Source organism: Nicotiana sylvestris, chromosome 5 (assembly GCF_000393655.2).
Source record: "Nicotiana sylvestris chromosome 5, ASM39365v2, whole genome shotgun sequence".
NCBI classification, from domain to species: domain Eukaryota; kingdom Viridiplantae; phylum Streptophyta; class Magnoliopsida; order Solanales; family Solanaceae; genus Nicotiana; species Nicotiana sylvestris.
This window is the reverse complement of record NC_091061.1, coordinates 126342922-126364511: the sequence shown is the minus strand read 5'-3', so window position 1 is coordinate 126364511 and position 21590 is coordinate 126342922. Positions and strand designations below refer to the sequence as shown.

The window sequence follows — 21590 nt, the reverse complement described above, 5'->3', positions numbered from 1 at the left end:
CCCAATTCATTTGGATCTAGGCAAACCATTGATTGATTTGATTCATTTTTATCTAAAAAAAATATAATAAATAGTTTAAATTAAATTGTTCCTAATTTAAAAAGCTATCCGTTCTTTTTAGAACAAATACAAATGAAATTATAATCACAATAAAGAAAAGTATGCCCAAAAAAAAGGGGAAGAAGTACAAAAATAATATGCCAAAATCGACGCACACGGAAAGGAAGGGGAAGAAGTACAAAAAAAAAAAAAAATCACTTCTTTCTACCAGCCAACAAATACAATAGGAAGTTACATCAAACAACCAAAAACCTAGTACGTATATAAGAAAGTAGAAAGTAAAGTACACATTCATTCAGTCAATTCGTCAAACAATTGAAACTAACGTTTGCCGTATGCAATTCTTTCCTTGTCTTAACCAATTTTTTTTTCTTACAAGGAACCCACAAAAAAAGGACTCGAAAACCCCATAGCACAGAGAATAGAGAAAGCAAATAAAAATGCGCGGGGCGATGGAAGCAATGCAGTGGAATACGCATCTACTTCATCATTCTTTATTCCATTATCTATTCTCTTTTAATAAACCTCATGTCCAATAAATAGCATTTTGCTCCATACAACTCCCCCAAAAAAATTAATCAAAAAAAAAATTATTTATATTTTTCTGAGGAATTTTTCAAAAATGGGTAATTTGGAGACTTGTTTCAAGGATTTGATTCAATCGGAGTCGAAATCAAACGGGGTTCGGTGTTTGAGTTTGAGAAGTAGTGATTTGTGTTTGAATTCGATTAGTTTCGATGGTAGTAACAACGATGTTGGGTTGCTTCTAGAAGATTCCGCCACGTCATCATTTGTTTCGTTGATTTCTACGGAAAGTTATTCTTCTTCTTCGGAGCGTGTGTTACGTGCACGGAGGAGAGGGATCGGAATCAATGTTAGGAGAGGTGGTGGAAGGTTTTTGTCGATTACGCTTTCTGATTCTAATGAGATTTTAGGGCAGAATGGGGTGGAGAGTGAAGTTGGAGTGTATCGGGAAGTTGAAAAGGCGGAGGAGAAGGGGAAGGTGCACGGCGGAGGTGCATTGAACACTACTAAGCATCTTTGGTCTGGAGCTGTTGCTGCCATGGTCTCTAGGTAATGAGGAATGCTATGTTATTAATTTGAATTGCTTTTCATTCTTATGCATTCCTTAAAATAAGTTAGTGTTGTTGTTATATTGAGGCTTTGGTATGTGGCAAAGATAGTATGTGTGACGTGTTGTATGCCGTCTAGAGGTGGATGCAGGATTTGAAGTTTATGAGTTACTGCAATGATGTCAAGTTAATTCACAATAATAACTGGAGAAACATAGTGGGTTATGAGCTAAATATTCTTATACATTTAGTGGATTTATTAATACAAGTACATGGTTTTAGTAAAAGAAAAAGAGTTCACCTGAACCCATACCAATACTATAGATCCGCCCTTGTGCCCCGAACGAGTTGGAATCCTGGCTGGTGAGCTAAGATTGGTATTGAAGTGGAGAAGGGTAGAAGGGTATTCTATGAAATTGGGAAAAGTGGATTTCTCAATTATGAAAAAAAATAATGTTAGTATTATTGCTAATGAAACAATTTGAATTGCTTTTTGTGGTAAGGTGTGGTAGAAGTTTAAGTTACAAAGAAAGTTAGTGTCAACCAATCAATCAACTTGGTCTCAAACCCAAATTAGTTGGTGGTCGGCTTTTCAAATCCTCTCTATTCATTTTCCTCTATACAGATGAACTGTATATTCATATCCACATTGCTTAGGACCAATAGGTTTCAACATGCTTTGACTCATTGATTGCGAATTTATGTCATTTAAGTTGGAAGGATGCATATTTGCTTTATAAATTGGGAAATGCACATTCTTTAGTTTGCTCTATATTCTTAGTGTTGTTGGGATATCGAGGCACTTGATTTACATTGAAAAAGTATAGAAAATATTAGATTCTAGAATTTTGAAGTTGTCCAACATAATTGATGAATGTTTAATTGCATATGTATGAAAGCGCCAGTTGAATCTTTTCTCTGTTGAGTCATTCAGTGGGTGATGGGAGGCAATACCTGGTATATGAGCATTAACTAGTACTAGTTAACTAAGGAGTGTGCGCGGTTGAAGCTTTGCTAACCCTTCTTTATACATGAATATGTGGGACCCTTTGTCATGGTTAATAAGGGGTGGCTGATCCAGTTTCCATGTCTATTTCACATCAAGAAAAGGAAATTTATTCTCCTTTTTACTTAAAAGTCTTCTTCTTTTTTCTCGTTTTCCTTGACTTTGAGGAAATCATTTTGTGTATTTCAGTAATTCATACAGAAAGTAAGAAATCTTAACCTGCTAAAACCACCAAGTATCCCAGATTGGAAGGTTTAAATTTGAAGTATTTTCTGCTTTTAGTCTATTAGAGATAAAAAGACCACCACCTATTTCTGGTAGAATTTAAACATAGAAGTTGAAATTAAGGTCTGAGTCTTACCATTCTAGCTAGGTGTAGTTCTGCTTCCCCTAGTTTTGGAAATGAATCTTTATAAATCCATGCCTGATCCGGGAAGAATTTGATGTATTTGGGGATGAGAATATCAATTAACATATTTAAGATGCTGTTTGTAGTTTGTTGCATTGTCTAGTACAATATAAACCCTAGTATTACTTATGTTGGAGCTTTATACTCTTGTTGCATTGAAATGGAACATGTTCCTTATATACCGTATGTGTAATCTGAAATTTGTTTATTCTTCGTGGATTCTATGAACTTTGTCTATGTAATAGTTTCCTGAACTGCTTTGTTTCAGAACTTTTGTTGCTCCACTGGAAAGACTGAAGCTGGAATATATAGTTCGTGGTGAACAGAAGAATCTATTTGAGCTCATCAAGACAATTGCAGTTACTCAAGGGATCAAGGGGTTTTGGAAGGGGAATTTTGTGAATATTCTACGAACAGCTCCATTTAAGGCTATCAACTTCTACTCTTATGAAAAATACAGGGATCGTCTGCTCAAAATAACTGGTAACGAGGAGACAACTAATATTGAAAGGTTTATTGCTGGTGCCGCAGCAGGAATTACAGCCACTGTGCTGTGCATACCTATGGACACTGTGAGTGATACTTCAGGATTTTCTGTTTTGCTTCTTGATCTTGTAATAAGCATGTCAATTTATAGGCTAAGTTGGTTACATATCTTTATATGACAATGCTTAGTAAAGGGAGTGGAGGGGGTGTAAGCGGAAGCTATCAAGTTGGTACTACGAGAAAACTTACTTTCTTGGCCCTGTTATATGTATGTCCGAGGTATAAGAACAAGGGAAAACACAAAAGCTGATTCTGTTTATTGAATCAATGCAGCGTTTAAATACAAGAATGAAATAACCACTTTCCTAAACTAACTCCTCTAGAAGAGGAGAACTAAACTACTTCCTAAACAAACTCCTTGAATAAGGGGATTTATTTGAGAAAATAAAGGAATAACAAAATCCTAACTACTAGCTCAAGAAGTGGTCAAAGCAGTAATCTGGGCATAGTAATCCAGTAGTTAGCTTGTGCTCTAATACAAGGGTGCAACTAGATCTTTGATAGCTTAGATTCCTGACTTTGGGTGATCGTTCTACTGCTTTCCACTGTAGATACCCTCTTTAGCTAATTTAGCATTAGTACTTCAAGTTCAAGATAAGCTACATTATCAGGATGCTTACCTTGTCACTTAATTTCTTTAAGCGGCACATCTGTTGTTTACATAATGCAAAGTTTGTCCCCACCTCTTCCTTTCCCTTAATAGTCATGCAACTTATCTTAACTCTGGAAATTTTTGCTAGACATAGCTTGCTATATGTGCGACCATGATTCTTCTTTTATGGAAAATCAACATGTCTGACCATGTTGAGGTGAACCACATGTTGGTTTGGATTGTTCACCTATTCTTTGAGTTGAAAATTGTTGACGATGTATACTTGGAACTTGATCTTAAAACTTGCTCTTAATTGGTGTCTTCAGCAACTTTGATCAGCCCTTTCTATTTATTTTATTTTTTTAAATAAATCAATTCTGGCAGCCTTATATGTTAAGCCTTATGATAAAATAGTGATCTTCTATTATTGTTAATATGATTGTAGTTTCAGCTGCTGAGATAAGGAATATTGGATTCCCTGCTCTACAAGCTGAGCTGTCCCAACCATTTTGCATTCTGAATTTAACGCACTCATTTTGTTAGATGAGTCATGTCTATATTATTATACAAAAGGGAAAAAACTAAATTAAATGTTTTTTCCAAGCCCAGGAAATTATTCTGCACAATTGACTTGGATGACATCTGGGAACTTGAAGTTAGAATATGATTGTGATGCTGAATAAAGTTTCAGATACATCATTGATTCAGATTGAGATATGGGAAGTACTGAAGCTAGACAATGTGATTTGAAGCTCTACTAAATTTCAATAATAGGCATGATTGTCTGAATCATTTTCTGATAAGTAATCTATAAGAAGTGCAAAATACGGTTCAGTTTATCTTGGTATAATAAAAATTCAATCAATTGAATTACTAGACAACATTCTTAAGGAATCACATAATCCAATCATTTGATGCTCTGCCCTTTATAGGATAAGCGTGCCACTTGGCTGTAAATGTTCTTCTACCTTTCTCTTTCTCAATGTCTATAATGTACTTTCTTTTTGCATACTTATTCTTGCAGTTTTTCTTTTTTCATTTTGTACATTCACAAATTTTATCAAGTTTTATCAATTTTTAATGATCATAAAATGTTTTCTTATCTTTTTTGTGGAAAATGTCAAATTTTCAGATTAGGACAGTAATGGTTGCACCGGGGGGAGAAGCCTTGGGGGGCTTAATCGGTACATGCCGATATATGATGCACACGGAGGGGTTTTTCTCTCTTTACAAGGGCCTAGTACCCTCGATTATAAGCATGGCACCTTCAGGCGCAGTTTTCTATGGAGTTTATGATATTTTAAAATCAGCTTATTTGCACTCACCAGAAGGGAGGAAAAGACTAGAAAATATGAAACAACAAGGTGAAGAGTTGAATGCCTTGGATCAACTGGAGTTGGGCACAGTTAGAACTTTGGTATATGGGGCTATTGCTGGTGCTTGTGCAGAAGCTGCAACATATCCTTTTGAAGTTGTGAGGAGACAGCTTCAGATGCAGGTCCGGGCGACTAAGATGAGTGCATTGGCGACTAGCCTGAGGATAGTTGAGCAAGGTGGTATTCCTGCGCTCTATGCTGGATTGACTCCCAGTTTATTACAGGTATGTTAACGAAGCATTTTCTTGACTGTAGCTCCATCATACAGAAAAGATATCTAGGACTGTCTTTCTGTAAGCGCCCTCGAAGATTAGTTAATAAACTATACCAGTTCTCTCTTGTGGAAAGTGGAAATATACACATTTTGTGATAAAATTTATCCAAATGCATTTTACCATTAACTAGGTAAATAGATTTGTCAAAAAGGTAGATGATTTGTCAAGCTACTACCAGTTTAGTGTAAATTCACTTCATTGTGATTTCAATAATTTGTAAATTCACTTCATTGTGATTTCAATAACTAAGTGTGCTTGCAATGCCTCAAGGTATAATCCATGAGCCTGGTAAGTCCAGTTGTTCAGGTTGTCGGGGCTTCTCTTACAGGAGGGAGTTAGATATAGAGAATTGAAAATTGGACCTTGTATCACTTTAAATATTGATCTTTCATGCCCACAGGGCTTTAGATTAGCTGTAAGAGCGCGGCGTGTGATGTGTGAGTTAGGCGCATGTCACATGCTCTAACCCTGTTGCGGACAAAAGTCTACTGTTTTGGTGGAGAACGGTAGAGGGTCGGGTCTATTATCCACCGACTTCCAAACCGTGCGTCATTAGCTCTCACCATTTCTCGGTTATCAAAAGAATGTCGAGTTTTTTTATATAATTAACTTTAGATTCTAATGTTCATGTTGTATTTCTTTTGTATTAAATACTATTGTGCCTACAATCTGTTTGATTTTATACGTCCACTAGCATTGTGCATACAACTTTGTGTCTGGCTTCTTTACAGTTTTGTTGCACAAGTCTCATTGTTCTGATTATTTTACTTACTAATAAGATATGTTACTCTATATTGACATTGACATGTCCTGTTTAAATTTGAATCCTTCAGGTTTTGCCATCAGCTGCAATAAGTTATTTCGTCTACGAATTTATGAAGATAGTTCTGAAAGTGGAATAAACACAGATTGGGGTTTCTCAAGGTCATTCCTGGTGATAACTCCTGAGTTGATACAGACAAGTGGCATGCAATTTAACCGTAAAGCCACTTTGTGGCCCTCTTTTATGTAGTCTGAACAAGAGTAGTTAATAATACAACTTATATATAGGAAGAGTTGTAGCGGACGTTTCCCAGTTCTATGAGCTTTTCATGGGGAATCAGTGCAAAGCTTTTTATCTTTCTTGCTTCACATCCCCAGCAATGAGAAAGTTTATATTAGATGAAACGTCTGTTGGCTTCAATTAGCCTGATGAATTGAAAATCGAAAAATCTCTGTAGTCTGTACGTGTTATGGAAAAGTTATTTTTTTCCCTCTTCTTAATTATTTACTAGCTTAATTTTGTGGCTAAAAGCAGTATCACCCATCTTGTCTATATTTTTCCAACTGACAATACTACTAGATGTACCTTTGAGTTCTTAGGATGTGCAGTTCCAAGTAACTTGGCCCTGATGAGTGCCAAAATGAAGTCATAATAGCTAAGCTTTGTACTAGGTAAAGTTTGACTTTTCTAAACAGCAGGGGCTGAGGGACCAAACTGATAAATAATAGAGGCCTAGGACAAAGATTATTATTATTATTATTATCATTTGGGTTTATTTATAACGTTGTGGAAAACAATTACATAAAAACTGAAAAGAGTTGGGAGGAAAAGGGACTAACAAGCTATATGAAACGTTTAAACAAACAACACTGGGGAACCTGCTCTTTCGACCAGAGTTTCGATATGTTTGGGCTATATAGCCCTTGGCATTTCGTTAATATTTCATAAAATATCTTCGTGGAATGAATTCGTACATTTTTATTGTCTGAATAATCTAATCATCTGTTGGGGTGTCATTAAACGTTCTTTTGGGGGAGGGGGAGTGCCTCTGGAAGCACTTTTAAACCAAAATAATCTTTCCAAAGATTTTAACAAAAAAAAATAAAAAAAAATGGGTGAATTCTTTTTCTGACTTTTCACCCTCTAAACACTAAGGTTCGCATCCTAGGTTTGAGAAATCAAGCTATGGAGATAATGAACATTTAATTCCTTTTTCAATCAGGCATACAAGAAATGGTTCCAGATTTAAAAGAAAATAACATAAATAGTACTAGCACTAGAAGACAACTGTCAATGTAAAACGAAAAGGTAACTTCAAACATATCGGATTTGAAGAATAGAGAGAGTGGGGGGGGGGGGGGGGGGGAGGATAGAACTTGACAATCTGCACTACCTTTAAATCTCAAATACCTTTGTCACTCTGGTTTCAGATTTACAAACTAGTTAGTGCAGCCTATTTACAACTCTAATAGCCATGTAACAAATGCTAATTCACACATGGTATATTATCAATACAGAATTCAAGGTGCCGTAGACATAAAAGTGTCGTCGTCCAATAGATCATCAAGATCGATCAAATCGTCACCGAAATCAGCTGCTTCCCCCGAGTTGCTTGGTGCACCATCGCTCGTAGTCTGCATGACAAAGAGAGAGATGACCATGTCAAATTTGGTGTCTTGCTTCCATAAAAACTCCTTTCACATTGAAAAAAGCAAGCCTGAAATCCAGCTACTAATAGGAAAGTTTCACACTGAAAGGAACTTGAGTATTGAATAGTACTGTCAAACTCACCAAGTGAATTGCCAATTATACCTGGTAAAGCCATGCTAAGAAAGTTGACGATGCTGGATGTGCAAATTAGAATTGGTTGATAAAAATATCATGAAACATCTATAAAACCTTGACCACCTATCAAGGGTATGCATGGCCATGTTCTTCATTTCACGAAGAAACCATTCCCCCCCCCCCCCCAAAAAAAAAAAAAGATCTTCTCTCACCCATGCAGGGTGGGAAGATCATGAAAAAGGGCTAGTTGATATATTATTGTTACTAAAAAGGATATTAGTTTTGCATATGATTGGCGCCAAGAGTGAAAGCAAAGAAGAAATTTACATTTCAAAATAAGGTAATTAAAGAACTCCATTTCACTTCTTAATTATAGATCAAAGATCTCAGAAGAAGTAAAGTCGAAATACCCATTGCATCTAAAATGGATACTAAACTTCACAATTAAAAAATAAATTAGAAGCTTAATGAAAAAAGAAGATTTTACATACAGCTACACTCTCTTTATCAAAAGCACCAAATGATGATTTCTTTTTATTTTTTTTTGGTAAAGAAATATTGCAAATGATTAAATTTTTTTTTTTATTTGGATAAGTAATTACTGCACCAAACAATGAAATGCATTTTCAGGATCAACATATGTCGTTTGTATGGCATCAGAAATCTAACAAGTCTTACCGTGGTGTCCTTCATGTCGGACACAACATTCAGCAGCCTCCGATATTGATCCCTGGCCTCAGGATATTGAACCATCGACTTTACCCTTGCCAGAGCCTTCTGCAACCTTTGCTCAGTTTGCTTTCTGCCTTCTTTTAAAAAATCATAGTCATCCTCCTGCACTGGTCGATCTTGCATGTTGCTTCCTTCAGTAAGTGTTGCTTCTGGTTTAAACCCACGCAATCCACTTCCTTTCCGCCTCCATCGCAAAATTACCTTCTCTAAGATCCCCACAGACCATATTATGTTTTTGTATTTGTTCCTTACCTGGTGTCCTCTTACATGAGCCTTTCAACAACCAAAGAAAAAAGAATATGGCTAAGAAAAAATGACAAGACAAAGTTGTGTTGAGAAATTATTTAGCAAAATGATGCATTATGCATGCATAAAGGTTCAAAAAGTAAGTACCATACCTGAATTTTAATAATTCGTTGGCGGATTAGAAGATAGTCTCTTCTTCCCTTCCAACTGCGAAATTTATTTTGTATACGCACCGCAGCAGTGTGTACCGGCTCATCATGTTGACCAGCCTTGTTTGTCTTCAAAGCAAGAAGAGAGAGAGCATGCTCATCTGATAGTCCAAATTCACTGCCACCGTGTTCTTTTAGCTGCTTCCTCTGGAACGACTGCACCCTGAAGACTTGGTGAATACGAGCGGCTGCTTGAGTTGCATTACGAACAGCAGCTAGAGAATCCTTCAATGAGACTCCATGTGGCCAGTCACCATCCCAAGCTGGTGTAGCTGACCGTTCAGAAACTGTTTGAACAGCCTCTCCAAAGGGTTGCACAGTCTCACCCTGCTTCATTTCCTTCAACTCGAGAGAAGAAAGGTGGGAGCTTAAGGATGACTCTGCTAAATAACCAGCAATTCCTTTATGTCCATTGCTAGAAGCTAAGTCAGCAGGTGTTCTTCCTGAAGGATGTTTAGGAGTAGGATCTGTCAATGCTCCAGGAGCTGCACCTAAGGAGATGATGAGGAAACCCACTGTCCGCTCTCTGACATTGCAAATTTTCAAGATACATCAAATAGTTAAAAAGAAAAAGAAAGAAAAAGGAGGGAGCTAATCAGTATTCGAGTAACATTTGATGAAAGCCATCTCATCATCCTATTTGTCAAAAATATTTGAATCCACTAAAATTGAAGAGCACAGAATTCAACTATTGGCAAGTTCTAATATCCTTGTGTCCATTAAAGTTGGTGAAAGCCACCACAAAAGTACATGAAAAGGCAAAACTAGAAAATGTATCACAAGACAGTTGATGATAAAAAGGGACAAAACTCTGACAAATTACCTTCCATAAGATGCTGCCCAATGGAGTGCAGTCCATCCATTCACATCTCGGAAATTGACGCTTACACCTGCAGCTATAGTAGGTGGTATAGCCCAGTCATAACCAAGAGCTGCCGCAAAATGTAGGACTCCTTGACCACCCTCGTCCAGTACGTTAGGGCCTTTCCCGCCTTCAGCAACCTTTTGGAGGAGCCAAACACGTAACTTCTCTTTTAGAAGCTTTTGTAGGAGCTGGTCTTTTACCTTCTCCGCCATAAAGTTGTTCTCATAAGTAAGGTTCAACATTTCTTCCCACTCATTGTCATCCTCTTTTAGCAATGAATTGATTTTACTGCACACATTGGAAACATCATCCTCGCTGCGAGGCGGAGAACTTAGGGAAACAGTGGATTCCAAAGATAATAATTTTCCGAATCTCATATGAAGAAGACTTTCACTGGAGCTGCAACTATTTGCAACATCAACATCTTGGCTCTCACTGACCCTAAATTCAAATTCTCTTACTTCACTACATGCCAACCTATTGGAACATGTTATATAAAATGGAACTCTTCCCACCTTTTGATTAGGTGTATGGCAGCGTAGAACACCATCAGCTATTACTTCTGCTGGAACTTCCAACTCACCAAACATGCATGCCCACTTCTCCACTTCTGGCTGGGATTTCAAAAACTTCCCGGTGATGAGAACCTGTTAACAAAACAACAAAGAGTTATCACCCATACATGAATGGAAGACTTCAGATTATTTTAGAGCAATAAAAAACGAGGTGAGACATTAAAAATCTTAAACAGAACCCTGGCTTCCATGTGGAATGCATGATAGATATAAAAGTTCACCTTAATTTCTGACCCAGCAAATGCCCAGCTTGGTGAGAAATCAATAATGCTAAAGAACTGATCTTGGGAGAGTGAAGGACTTAGCATGTAGGTGTCTAACTGCACTTGCGAAGCAATTGTGGAATTATCAACTCCATCGTCATCTCCGACATTATCCCAATAGGAACTAGAATTGGATTGCATATGTGGCTCACTTACATCTTCAAGTTCCTTACTCATCCACCGGTCAAAGCTATCAAGCTTCTTTAAACCTTCTCTCAAGACGCCATCTAACAAAGGTTGTTTTAAAGATGAATGATCGGTTCTGACCCCTATGCTTAGATTGTGATCTAATTCAGCATTTAGAGAGCCTCCAACATTTGCATCTGAAAGTTGTGATGGAAGTTCATTCTGCATTGGATGTTTATCTTGGTGGGAAGGAAGTATATGGGAAGCTTCCAAGGAATTGTGAAGTTCTACATTATATGCAGCACTAGACCTGATGGTATGATCAGATGCCAAATTCGGATTCAACTTCTGATCCATGGACCACTTGGATATAAATGCAGCATCACCTTCAGAAGTCTGCATCTCAAAGTTGACAACTTCAGTTAATAAGAAAACCTAGACAACATCACTGTACTTAGTCTACATGCAAACAGGAAATAAATGTGCTATTGATTTTAAATATCAGTCATCACAAATTTATCATAGTGCTGAAAATCAATGAATTTATGCTAAAAACAATTACATCAAATAACTAAGAGATTCTCAAAGCACTTGACAGAGAAAATTATTGCGGCAAAGAAAAGCCTTCCAAAAGCATGTGCTTAGTTTGCAGATTTTCCTGAAAAAATCAACATTTGCAAAAGCAAGCGGCTTAATATGTACTTTCCTCCTCCAACTTGCACAAAAATTCCTTTTATGCACCTTTTCTTTGCAGGCAACTTATTACACATATTAACTTGTAAGTCCATGTCTAAAATCCCCATGAATAGCCCAAGACCACTTCCTCCTGGGAAGTGCATGACACACACCAATTATGGCACAACATGTGTCATCCCTCTTCCCCTATGATGTCTTTCTTGTAGAAATCGTGCGCCTAACTTCCAAAATCTACTATATTCAACATCTGTCAGACTCGAGAATCAGAGAGAAGACCCCAAATGGGCGGCTCAACTTCTTTTTATAAAGTTAATAATTCTATTAATGTGGGAAAAACTCTTGTATACATGACGTATAGCAAAACGTAGAGAACCTATCAATAATATGTTTTGTACAATTGCCGCCCCACATTCTATATAGACAGGAAGCTCCAGGGTGCACCAAAAACTAAGAATAAGAGCTTACTTCTTTCTTTCCACAAGACGCACGATGGCTAGCATTGACTTCAACTTAGGAGACTAATTGATACAAATCCTTACAAAATCACCGACAAGTTATAAGAACTGCTTTCCACTACATCAAGATAGTAAAGTTCACAAGAGTTTGGAAGCGGAAGTGACGTGAGGTCGTGAGCACCACAAATGATTGAAGTTTAAATGCAATAGAAAGCTCTCTTCTAGAAAAAAATAACTAATTCTCTAGTGAAACAAACTTAATACCTTTAGCGGTAACTTTATCAAAAAACAGCTTGCATTTTATTGCCCAAGCAAAGCTCAATAATTTACGTCTGTCAGTGCAGTATTTATCACCTTTTCTTCTTCTTTTGTCCTCTCTCTATATACACACACACACATACACACAAAGAGATAAGTCACAGATTCAGATAATCCTTAATATTAAATTGAGATGGGCTTAAATTGAGTAGAAATGATCTAAAGGAATTATGTGGCCTTCCCCAACTAGTTTGGGATTGAGGTGCAATTGATTGATTGATTGAAGGCGATATACCCGCTACCTTTATGTTTCCACTTGTAAATAGGACATTGAATGGAACCATAAGACATACACAATAAGGATTTTATGATGCTTTCAAATTTCTTTCAAAAGAGAGATGAAAAATCTCCGCTAAAGCCCACGGGATAAGTTTGCAGATGTGATCATGAATCAAACGATCGAAACATTCAGCTGTCGACAGATAAAGCCGGAACCTTACCGCAAATGAAGGATGGCAAGGCCCCGGTTCCCTTACTGGCATTTGGACAATATTTGAGTTGAAGTTGGGAAAAAAAAGGTGTTCTTTAAGTTGAAGCCGGGAAAATAGTTTGTGGAAGCTGACGTTATGTCTGGACATGAACTTTACTTGGGAAAAGGGTCAAAAATTTGTGAGTGAAAACCAATATTTTACTTGAAATACACCTCGAACCCCTATTTCAATATCTCACTTGAAGTTCATATATTAAAAGTCGGTATTTGCAAATATTTAAGGCCAAACAAGTATTTATGTCCAACAGGCCCTTAGAGTTCTGTATGACTGCTAGAAGGTTTTTTCGCTGAATGCCGTCAAAAGAAACAAGGTCCAGAGATAATAAATTGGCATGCTCCTATTGCTCCTGCTCGCCTTTATCAGTCCTATATTAAGTCATGGATATTAAATATCCAGAGCATCTGGTCATGTAGTATTAACCATGTTTTTAATTAGTTATGCAGACTAAAGCAGTACTTGTGATGACGGACTACATGATAATTGCAAGGAAAGCTTTAGAATATGCATGCAGGGGCTAGTTTTCATCCTCTCTCTCAAAGATATAACTATGCAATGTGCATGAAATTGAAAGGCAAAATTTATTACAAAATAATGATGCACAAGTGAACTCCTTTAGCATTATTCACCTGCCAGTCTCCCAAGCTGTCAATGCGGTTCTGACCCTGTTTTTTGAAGTCATTTAAGAATACTTGACCCATTGTAGTGCTTCCTTGTTCATGTGTCATATTATTTGCACCTGACTGGCTAGAAGGCTGAAAATGGTAAGACTGATATGCAGCAGGATTATTAACTGAAATTGTCTCCCATGATGGGAAGTCAAGGTTCCTGCTGGGTATATATGTATTTGCTGTATTTCTACTCTTATTTCCTGGTGCGCTCGAGAAGAAATCCATATCAGAACTTCCTGCAAACTGTACTTGATGATCATCTGCTAAATAAACAAACAAGGTTTTCGGATTTGTCACACCACATTGATATAAGCACTGAACTATTTGGAAAGCATTTTTAAGAGAAGCAACAAATGCCAATAACAAATGAAAATAGGATGACAAGAATCAATTACTTGAGAAGGGAATCGGATGATAAGGTACAGGAAGGCTCTCTCCAGCTTTCTGCATCATACTTGGCTGAGCATCAAGGAATGAGTGAAATCCAGAAGTTGGATGTTGATTGTACGCTGGTGAGTTTGTGGTTCCAAACGAAAATTAATTAAAAAAAATTCTTAAAGAAATGGAAAGCGCAATCCATAGATGACAAGCCTAAAATATCTCCCACTGTACCAGAACAGTTTATTCTGAAGCCTGATACAGAAACATGCGATTAAAAAAATTACCTGATTCAGCATCCTCATATTCTGAGGCCTGCGCACTGCTAAGGCTGGTCGCGTCAGTGACTTGTGAGTTCACTTGGTAACCATTTGGATAAAATTTTGTAGATGCAGAACTGTCCACCTCAGAGCTGTGTACATCTTCATCAGTTTCTTGAAAACGAGGAGTAGCTTCTTGAGGTTCTCTGGTACGGCTAAAATTTGTCCTGTTACCCTGCAGAAGGAAAAGAACATGACGATCAAATCTATTAACAGAAAATGAGGAAATTTATTTTAATGATGAATTCAGTTTCACTTTCTTAAGATAAAATGTTGGACCAACAAAGACTCGCGGTACTTTACTGAGGTCATGATGAATCTCTCAAATAAAGGTTAGGAACTTCTGAACACATTTCAATTACAAGCAGTAAACAACTCTGATGTTAAGATGCATTACTAACATCATGAATAGATATGCACCAGCTGGTTCCAAACATTGTTTGAACATGACAGAGTCTCCTTACAATGCAAATCATTTTGTAGCAACTTTATTTATTTCATTATTATATTTGATATTGTGCCCTTGAATCATCTCATACGAATTTCTTCTATACTATGCTGCCTTGGGCAACTGAGGAAAAGGAAATATAACCACTTCTCAGCTGTAAGTTGACTATTATACCAACTGCTGAAGAAAGAACAAAAAAGTCAAAGAAAAGAAGCAAAATGGAAAAGAGGTAGAGGATGGCAAGCATATACCTTTACTTCCCTGTAGTGGACAAGAACAATATGTGACATTTCCCTGCATAAGTGTTCCCGGAGAAAAAATAAAGAATGAGGATGCTAAGCAATGGTTAGAAGAAACAATGATGGTTAGAAATTGAAGTGAGTGATGTGCGAACCAAAACTAAACTTCTAGGCACGTTGGTTGACAGCGACAGCAGTGAGACACTTTTATCGTATATTATGGACCCCAAAAACATTCTTGGGGAGGGGGGTAGGATTTCATAAGAAGGACATAAATATAGAATTAGAAAGGAAACAAGGAGAGAAGAAAAAGTGTGTGTGCGCACGCTCCAGGACTTTGCCGCACAACAGTAAACTTAATTGCAGATTCTTTTGACAGTTTTAGCTTATTTATTCAAGTAGAAGAGCTCGATAACTAACTTTGTAGACAAGATAGCATTTTAGTCCATGCTATTCAAGATTCAAAACAATATATAACAGGAGAATTAGTAGTACAAAGACGCAAAATGTGCATAAAACATCCTTGAATGAATTGATCAAGTTATACTGTGTCATTTATGAGACAGAATTTTTAATGGAATCGTAACACCCTTCTAGCTAGCCCATGCTATTTATGATTTAAGAAAATACACAAGATATAAATACTTAAAATAAATTAATCAGTGTCCCCTATCTAACCATTTAAGCTTTCAGACGAGAAAGTTCATACTATTGAACATGGCATTAGAGCAAGCAAAAATCCTGGATTGAGTCTCACCACCATCCATTAATAAAAACATTTGTGACAGGACTTAAAAATATACAAATAAACGTGTCCCTCTCTAGCGTTTTGAACTTTTCAATAAGGAGTACATGCTATTCAACAACGATATGATTATTTGATCTTAGATGCAAAGTGTGCACAAAATACCCTTTAATAGATTAATCATCCATCATGTGTCAACCTTTAGAAGGAATAATGACCCCTCAACATTCTAAAGCATCTAATCACCTAGATCATGCAAAATATCGAAAGCAAAAAGGTAAGCTAAATATCATATAGAAGTAACACCCATCAAGCATAATAACAAATAATTTTACAGTGCCATAACAGTATTCCTATTATTATAGGGATGAACAAGCTAAACTCCTACCAACCTAACTTTCAATTAGCATGTAAATGTTAATTAAAGATGTCTAACTAATTGTTCGACATGAATAAAAGTCTGGATTGACTTTCAGCTCCAAGGTTAGAGCAATACACCTATAATAGCATATCTGTGTGCTAAAACTAATATTATATCTTTTCACTTACTCTTCGAGCATCCAATAGCTGCGTCTTTGGAAATTCTCATTCTCTTCTCCATGGGCGTAGTAGCAGTGCAATACATCAATGCTTCCAGCCTGTAAGAACATTAATTTCTGATCAGCTTCCTAATACAAGAACAAAGCCCTCATAGAATGATAATTCCATGAATGTCTAAAATTCGAATTAAGTACAACAAGTATGCCTCAATCCCAAACTAACATTTTCAAATCAAGGACATAAATTTAATAGGCTTCTGCACAATCATAAGGTTCCCATCAGTTTTACCTTGAGCCTCTCGTGAGCCTCCTTCACAGTCTTCCCATCTTTTTTCTTTCTCCAGCTATGGCCATCTTTGCGAAAATACCGCAAAACCTTCCGATCAAAAAGAAACAGTGAACCACCTGGAAGGGCCATACAAGTCAATTTAAAAGGTGTAAAAATACAATAAAAACGCTGTGGATTCCAGGAATAGCTACATATTCTCGAAAGCTCTACAAACATAAAAATGCTATATACGAGCTGGTGAAGAAACTGCGAAAACAAGTTTAATGAAGAAATGTAAACTTATTTATCACTATCATGCCATCAGTTAATTAATAGGTGGTTCTCAAGCAGATTAATCCTGATAATTACAGATCATCACATCAGATTTAGGCTTAGCAGCTTCCAAACATTACCCACCATCCAGTAAATAGACTCAAGAAGTCCTAAAAGCAAGGAAAAGAGTACGTAGAGCATAATCTTGATTACATAGGATGACGGTACTTACACATACGTAAGACAAAATAACAGTCTTAAAACCAACTGGCAGGCCCATGAGTTACTGATATTCGGCTAAAAGTTCATATATTTAGTGCATTTCTGCCTCATATCTTGTGAATATTTGTTGTGGTTTAAACAATTATTGGTGTATTTTGATCTCATTACGTGCTTTATATGTGTAGGAATGATTTTGGATTAAAGCGACATAAAAAGGCAGTTTTTCGGCACAAATAGGAGTTGAAGGCATAAGAGAAAATAAGCTGAAAAGGAGACGTCAGCCTGGCTCGCCTCACGAGCAGGCCTGGCCTCCAAATGTGTTGAGAGATCCTGCAATCCAGTGAAGCGAAGCCATCGTGAGCCCCATCGCCAGACCTGCTCAAAAGAAGCCTGGAGGTGAACGTCAAGGTTCTCGCGTTGCGGGCACAGAAGATGTGCGCTCCAGGTTTTCCAATTCGAGTTGAGATTGGACCAAAACGTCTTCTACACCTATAAATACACCCTAAACTCGATTTTTACACAACTTTTGACCGAGGGAGGGTAAGAACGGCCGTGGAGCTTCAAGTTCATCTTTTCTTCTGCCAAACCCCAAAGTTTTATGTTTCTTGGGATGATTTGTCGTTTGGCTACCATGTCTATGTGGAGCTAAACTTCACTCGGGGGAGGAAATTCCAAATTGCACATAGGATTGAGTAGAGCAAGTTTCTGAACCCGGCCTCAGTGAATTATTTCGCAATTAGGATAGGGATATACCATAACAGTCTTGCTTAGTCATTATACAGGAATTACAAAGGTGTTCTTGTTAACTCTAATTTCATAGGAACATAGGCGCAAGCTTGACTTGAATAGGCGAGTAGGACATCGGAGATTAATAAACTAGATAGATTGAGAAGTTAAATCAGTTGAAGAATATGATAGGATTGTTAGATAATCCATAATCCTAGATTGTTTTCATCACATTGATAACATAAGAATCTGCTATTCTTTTGTCTAGAGTTCATTCTTTATTTTCTTTTTTCTTTTTTTGTTCTAGTTTGTTTGGATTCAAGCTCTTTTGGTTTTAATTCTTGTTCGATAATTAGGATCCTTTAATCTAGTGAATAGTTGACAACGAGTCTTCGTGGGAACGATACTCTATTCACTATTTTATTACTGGTCGACCGCGTATACTTGCGTGTGCGTTTGGCAGCAACAATTACTAGACAAGGAGGTAGAAGGGCGTTGAGTTTAGGCTTTATGGCAGAGGAACATGTCCTTTTTACCGAGCGTGATCTGAAGAAAACTAATTAGATAAAACAAGTCGTAAAGCATCTAACCAGAGGTCTAAATAAGGGGGCAACACATGAGTGAAATAAAGCTATACACAGAAAACACTATGCATAAAAAGACTACACATTGGAATCTAGTAAATGGAGCTAAAAATGATGTCGACAAGTATTTTAAACATACTTTTAACAAATAGCCTCTATCTGAGAGTAGGAAGGAGGAAGAGTGAACTAGAGGAGAAAAAAGTTGAGCATGTCTCCCCAGGTACACGCAGAGACATGCATATGTGACATAACTACATTTCCTCCCAGACACATACACATAGATATAGATAGCACATAGCAGACTGGATAATGCACCATCAAGAGAGAGCGTGTAGCAAGAGAAAAGAAAAACTCTATTCAGAAACTACACCGATCACATTTTAAGAGAAAAAAGATATTCAGCTAATGATCATACTTGGAGGCCTATTTGGAGGCTCTGGAGCAATCCGGAACTTCTGATAGTTTTTAAGAATTTCGCAAATTTCAGCAGGGCGTAGCCATCTATGTTGTGCTTCTAAAAGTATCTGATCAATATCTGCATTCAACCACAAACTTTCTCAACATACGTGAACCAAGACCAACCAATCCTCCAGTCACAGGAGATACACTTAAAAGCCAAACAGTATGCTAGACAAACTAATGCAGAAAATTATGTTAAACATGCTCAAAGAAAAGCCATTATGCATCTGATTAGAGTGACTTTCTAATCAATATTGGATCACTTCACCGGTATTCCTTGCTCTGAAGTAACTTTTTAATCATAGGTTACTCTTTTGAGTGATTCCATGTTACAAGAGTGACCAAATTAATTGTTTTTGGGTAAAAAAAATACCAAGATTAGACAACTAAAGTTCTTTCAATCAAATGTTTCACAAGGTACGATTCTTGGATTCTAGTGAACCAAAGCCCTATAGCAAATCAAGAACTTGATATGCAAAGAAATTAATATGAACAAAATAAAAAACGATTTAATGAATCTTTAAGGCAAAGAGAAATTTAACCCCAAAAAAAGGAGCTAAAGGAACTGACCTAGTTGAGCATTAAGACCATAACGCCTACTGTCAGCCATCAACACATACACAAAGGAACTAGCTCCGATCTAAACACTAGTAAAAATCTTGAACCAGCAATTGAATTAATCAAAGAAAAGATTTTCAAGAACTGGGGTTGGTAAAAGAAATCACTATTAATCAAAGAAAAGAGTCTCAAGCTGAACTGGGGTTTGGTCAAAAAGAAAGAAAGAGAGTAACTGCAGATGGGTTAAAGAGTTGATTGAAAGAGAAAATAGGAAACAACGGAGAAAAGTGGTTAATGGAAAGTGCCCCCCCCCCCCAACCACCCGGGGGGTGTTTGAAGGGGTTGGGGTATTGGAGCAAAAGGGGCCGCCGAAATGGAATAGAGTTTTGAGTTCAGACAGGTAGTACTCATAAGAATTGGGTCAATGTTTAACGTGATTTTTGGAACGTAAATACGTAATAATATATGTATATTCTACTTCTTACTGAAAACTTTTTTCCTGCGGGAATTTAGCGGGCGGTGTAACTAACTCATATTCCATATATATAATCTTGTGTTATAAAAATAGTACATTATCGTAAAAGTTAACTGAGTTTCTTAGGTGAGTGATTTCCCATACAGAACACCTGAGATCGACAGTGCTGGCCTAAGGGAAGTCACTCCCAAAATGAAAGCCCCAATTTATCATTGTTAGTTAAATTTATATTATTAAATAATATTTATTATAAAAAAGATACTATTTTTTTCTTTTTGGATATAGAAGTTATTTAGAAAAAAAAAATTATTTAAATAAATATTTGAATTTCATAATAAACATACATTATAGCAAAATAACAGTTTGATGATGATATTGATAATAAAAAAAAATAAAAGCAAAATCTCTTGTAATATTTTTCAAAATAAATTATTTCTTATAAAGAGTAGATAAAGTCAACAACAACAACAACGACCCAGTAGAATCCCACCAGTGGGTCTGAAGAGGGTAGAGTGTATGCAGACCTTACCCCTACCCGGAGGGGTAGAGAAAGAGTAGATAAAGTCATTTTTTTAAATTCAAATAAATTTGAACTATTTCAAATGGGTAAAATTATTTTAAAAATCTCCTTTAGTAGTACAAAATCACGATCATTAGATGCTAGGAACTTATAAACATATTTTCTTAACCGCGGATATTTCTTATTAAAAAAATCTGAAACCTTGGTGAGTAGGGTTATTAGATATCTTCCATGGTAGAAGCTAGCAGGTAACCGAGTGAAGGGACAAAATATGTACAAGACGGTCCATAAAACTGTTATTACAAAACAAAAAAAAAAGAAAATAAATCATATATGTATACAACTTTATTAAATAAATTTTGGGCCTTTTCTTAACGTTCGGCTTTAGGCACCAATTTTTTTGAGCCGCCCCTGAAGATCGATTTCCCTCACCAGAGGCCTCTTCAATTAGAGCTCGTTGCACCGGACTTGCCTAGCGCGTTTTACATCTTAGTTTGCCTAGTGCAATTTATATCTCCCATGTAATTTGTGAGTTATTGCACAATAAGCAGGTTACCTCACATTGAATTAAGATTATCTTAAGCTATTAATTATTATTGAGGTGTTCTATCATTTGTAAATAATTTTATATAGTCCTAATCAAAGACAGTAAGTGATTATTTGGCGCATGTAACTACTTATGCTAGAAGTTATAATAAAATTACTACACTCTTTGTTTATTAGTCCATGATCAAAGAAGTCTCAAATTTGATAAGGAATCATTTTGAAATTAGAAGATTTAAGGAAATGACTCATGTCACGTGCGCTGCTGAATTATCTCATTTCTTACATAAATTTACCTATTAATTTGAATCTACTGAAATTCTTGTCGTGCATCTTATATATGTAAAAGCTTGTTAGCCAATTGAGTAGAGAAGTCGAGAAAATTAGAAATAAGTCAAACCTAGGAAATAAGTCACACCCATATACCCTCATCTCATCATTCCAAACCGTGTTATAGAATTGGAAGTGTTTATTTTGAAGTGGTTGACTTGACCTCAGGTCTTGCTGTAGTGCACTATATTTTGAATTTTTCTTTACTTATTTAACTGTCCTTATTTGGTTTTTTCTTTTGCCGAAAAAAAAATGAGAACGAGTAGTATTATTTGAATAATTGTGGGATAACAGACACTCTTTTTGTATGAGCTTAGTATAAAGAGAGTTATCTTTTCTGTACCGCAACATAGTTTAGACGGAAAAAAAGTAATAATTCACATCATATACAGTAGTTATTCATGATGTATCTCTAAAAAAATTACTCGATGAGA

The 21590-nt window shown here is 36.5% G+C and overlaps 2 protein-coding genes across 3 annotated transcripts; one reads left to right on the top strand and one right to left on the bottom strand.

The window, feature by feature from the left end:
• The first annotated feature begins 321 nt into the window (after positions 1 to 321).
• LOC104215721 (probable mitochondrial adenine nucleotide transporter BTL3) lies at positions 322 to 6600 on the top strand. The gene is made up of 4 exons (XM_009765582.2): positions 322 to 1134; positions 2817 to 3120; positions 4819 to 5286; positions 6171 to 6600. Exons 1-4 carry the CDS (start codon positions 683 to 685, stop codon positions 6237 to 6239), a joined length of 1293 nt encoding a protein of 430 aa, XP_009763884.1. The 5' UTR covers positions 322 to 682; the 3' UTR covers positions 6240 to 6600.
• An 876-nt stretch (positions 6601 to 7476) lies between these two features.
• On the bottom strand, positions 7477 to 19679 carry LOC104215720 (calmodulin-binding transcription activator 3-like). 2 transcript variants are annotated; one of them, XM_009765580.2, is made up of 13 exons: positions 19301 to 19679; positions 18687 to 18806; positions 16488 to 16603; positions 16209 to 16297; positions 14927 to 14969; positions 14195 to 14402; positions 13925 to 14038; positions 13488 to 13792; positions 10734 to 11297; positions 9896 to 10584; positions 9016 to 9598; positions 8564 to 8890; positions 7477 to 7734 (listed from the first exon to the last, which is right to left on the bottom strand). In XM_009765580.2, the coding sequence occupies exons 1-13, from the start codon at positions 19338 to 19340 to the stop codon at positions 7621 to 7623; spliced, it is 3312 nt and encodes a 1103-aa protein (XP_009763882.1). In that variant the 5' UTR covers positions 19341 to 19679; the 3' UTR covers positions 7477 to 7620. The 2 variants fall into 2 exon arrangements, with proteins under 2 accessions (XP_009763882.1, XP_009763883.1); XM_009765581.2 differs by having other exon boundaries at positions 13488 to 13789; positions 19301 to 19678.
• Positions 19680 to 21590: the final 1911 nt, after the last annotated feature.

Coding starts and splice junctions, on each gene's coding strand:
- LOC104215721 (XM_009765582.2), top strand. CDS start 683: ATGGGTAATTTGGAGACTTGTTTCAAGGATTTGATTCAATCGGAGTCG. Junction 1,135..2,816: donor GTTGCTGCCATGGTCTCTAG/GTAATGAGGAAT, acceptor GCTTTGTTTCAG/AACTTTTGTTGCTCCACTGG. Junction 5,287..6,170: donor TGACTCCCAGTTTATTACAG/GTATGTTAACGA, acceptor TGAATCCTTCAG/GTTTTGCCATCAGCTGCAAT.
- LOC104215720 (XM_009765580.2), bottom strand. CDS start 19,340: ATGGCTGACAGTAGGCGTTATGGTCTTAATGCTCAACTAG. Junction 14,403..14,926: donor TCCACTACAGGGAAGTAAAG/GTATATGCTTGC, acceptor TTCCTTCTGCAG/GGTAACAGGACAAATTTTAG. Junction 9,599..9,895: donor TGGGCAGCATCTTATGGAAG/GTAATTTGTCAG, acceptor TTGCAATGTCAG/AGAGCGGACAGTGGGTTTCC.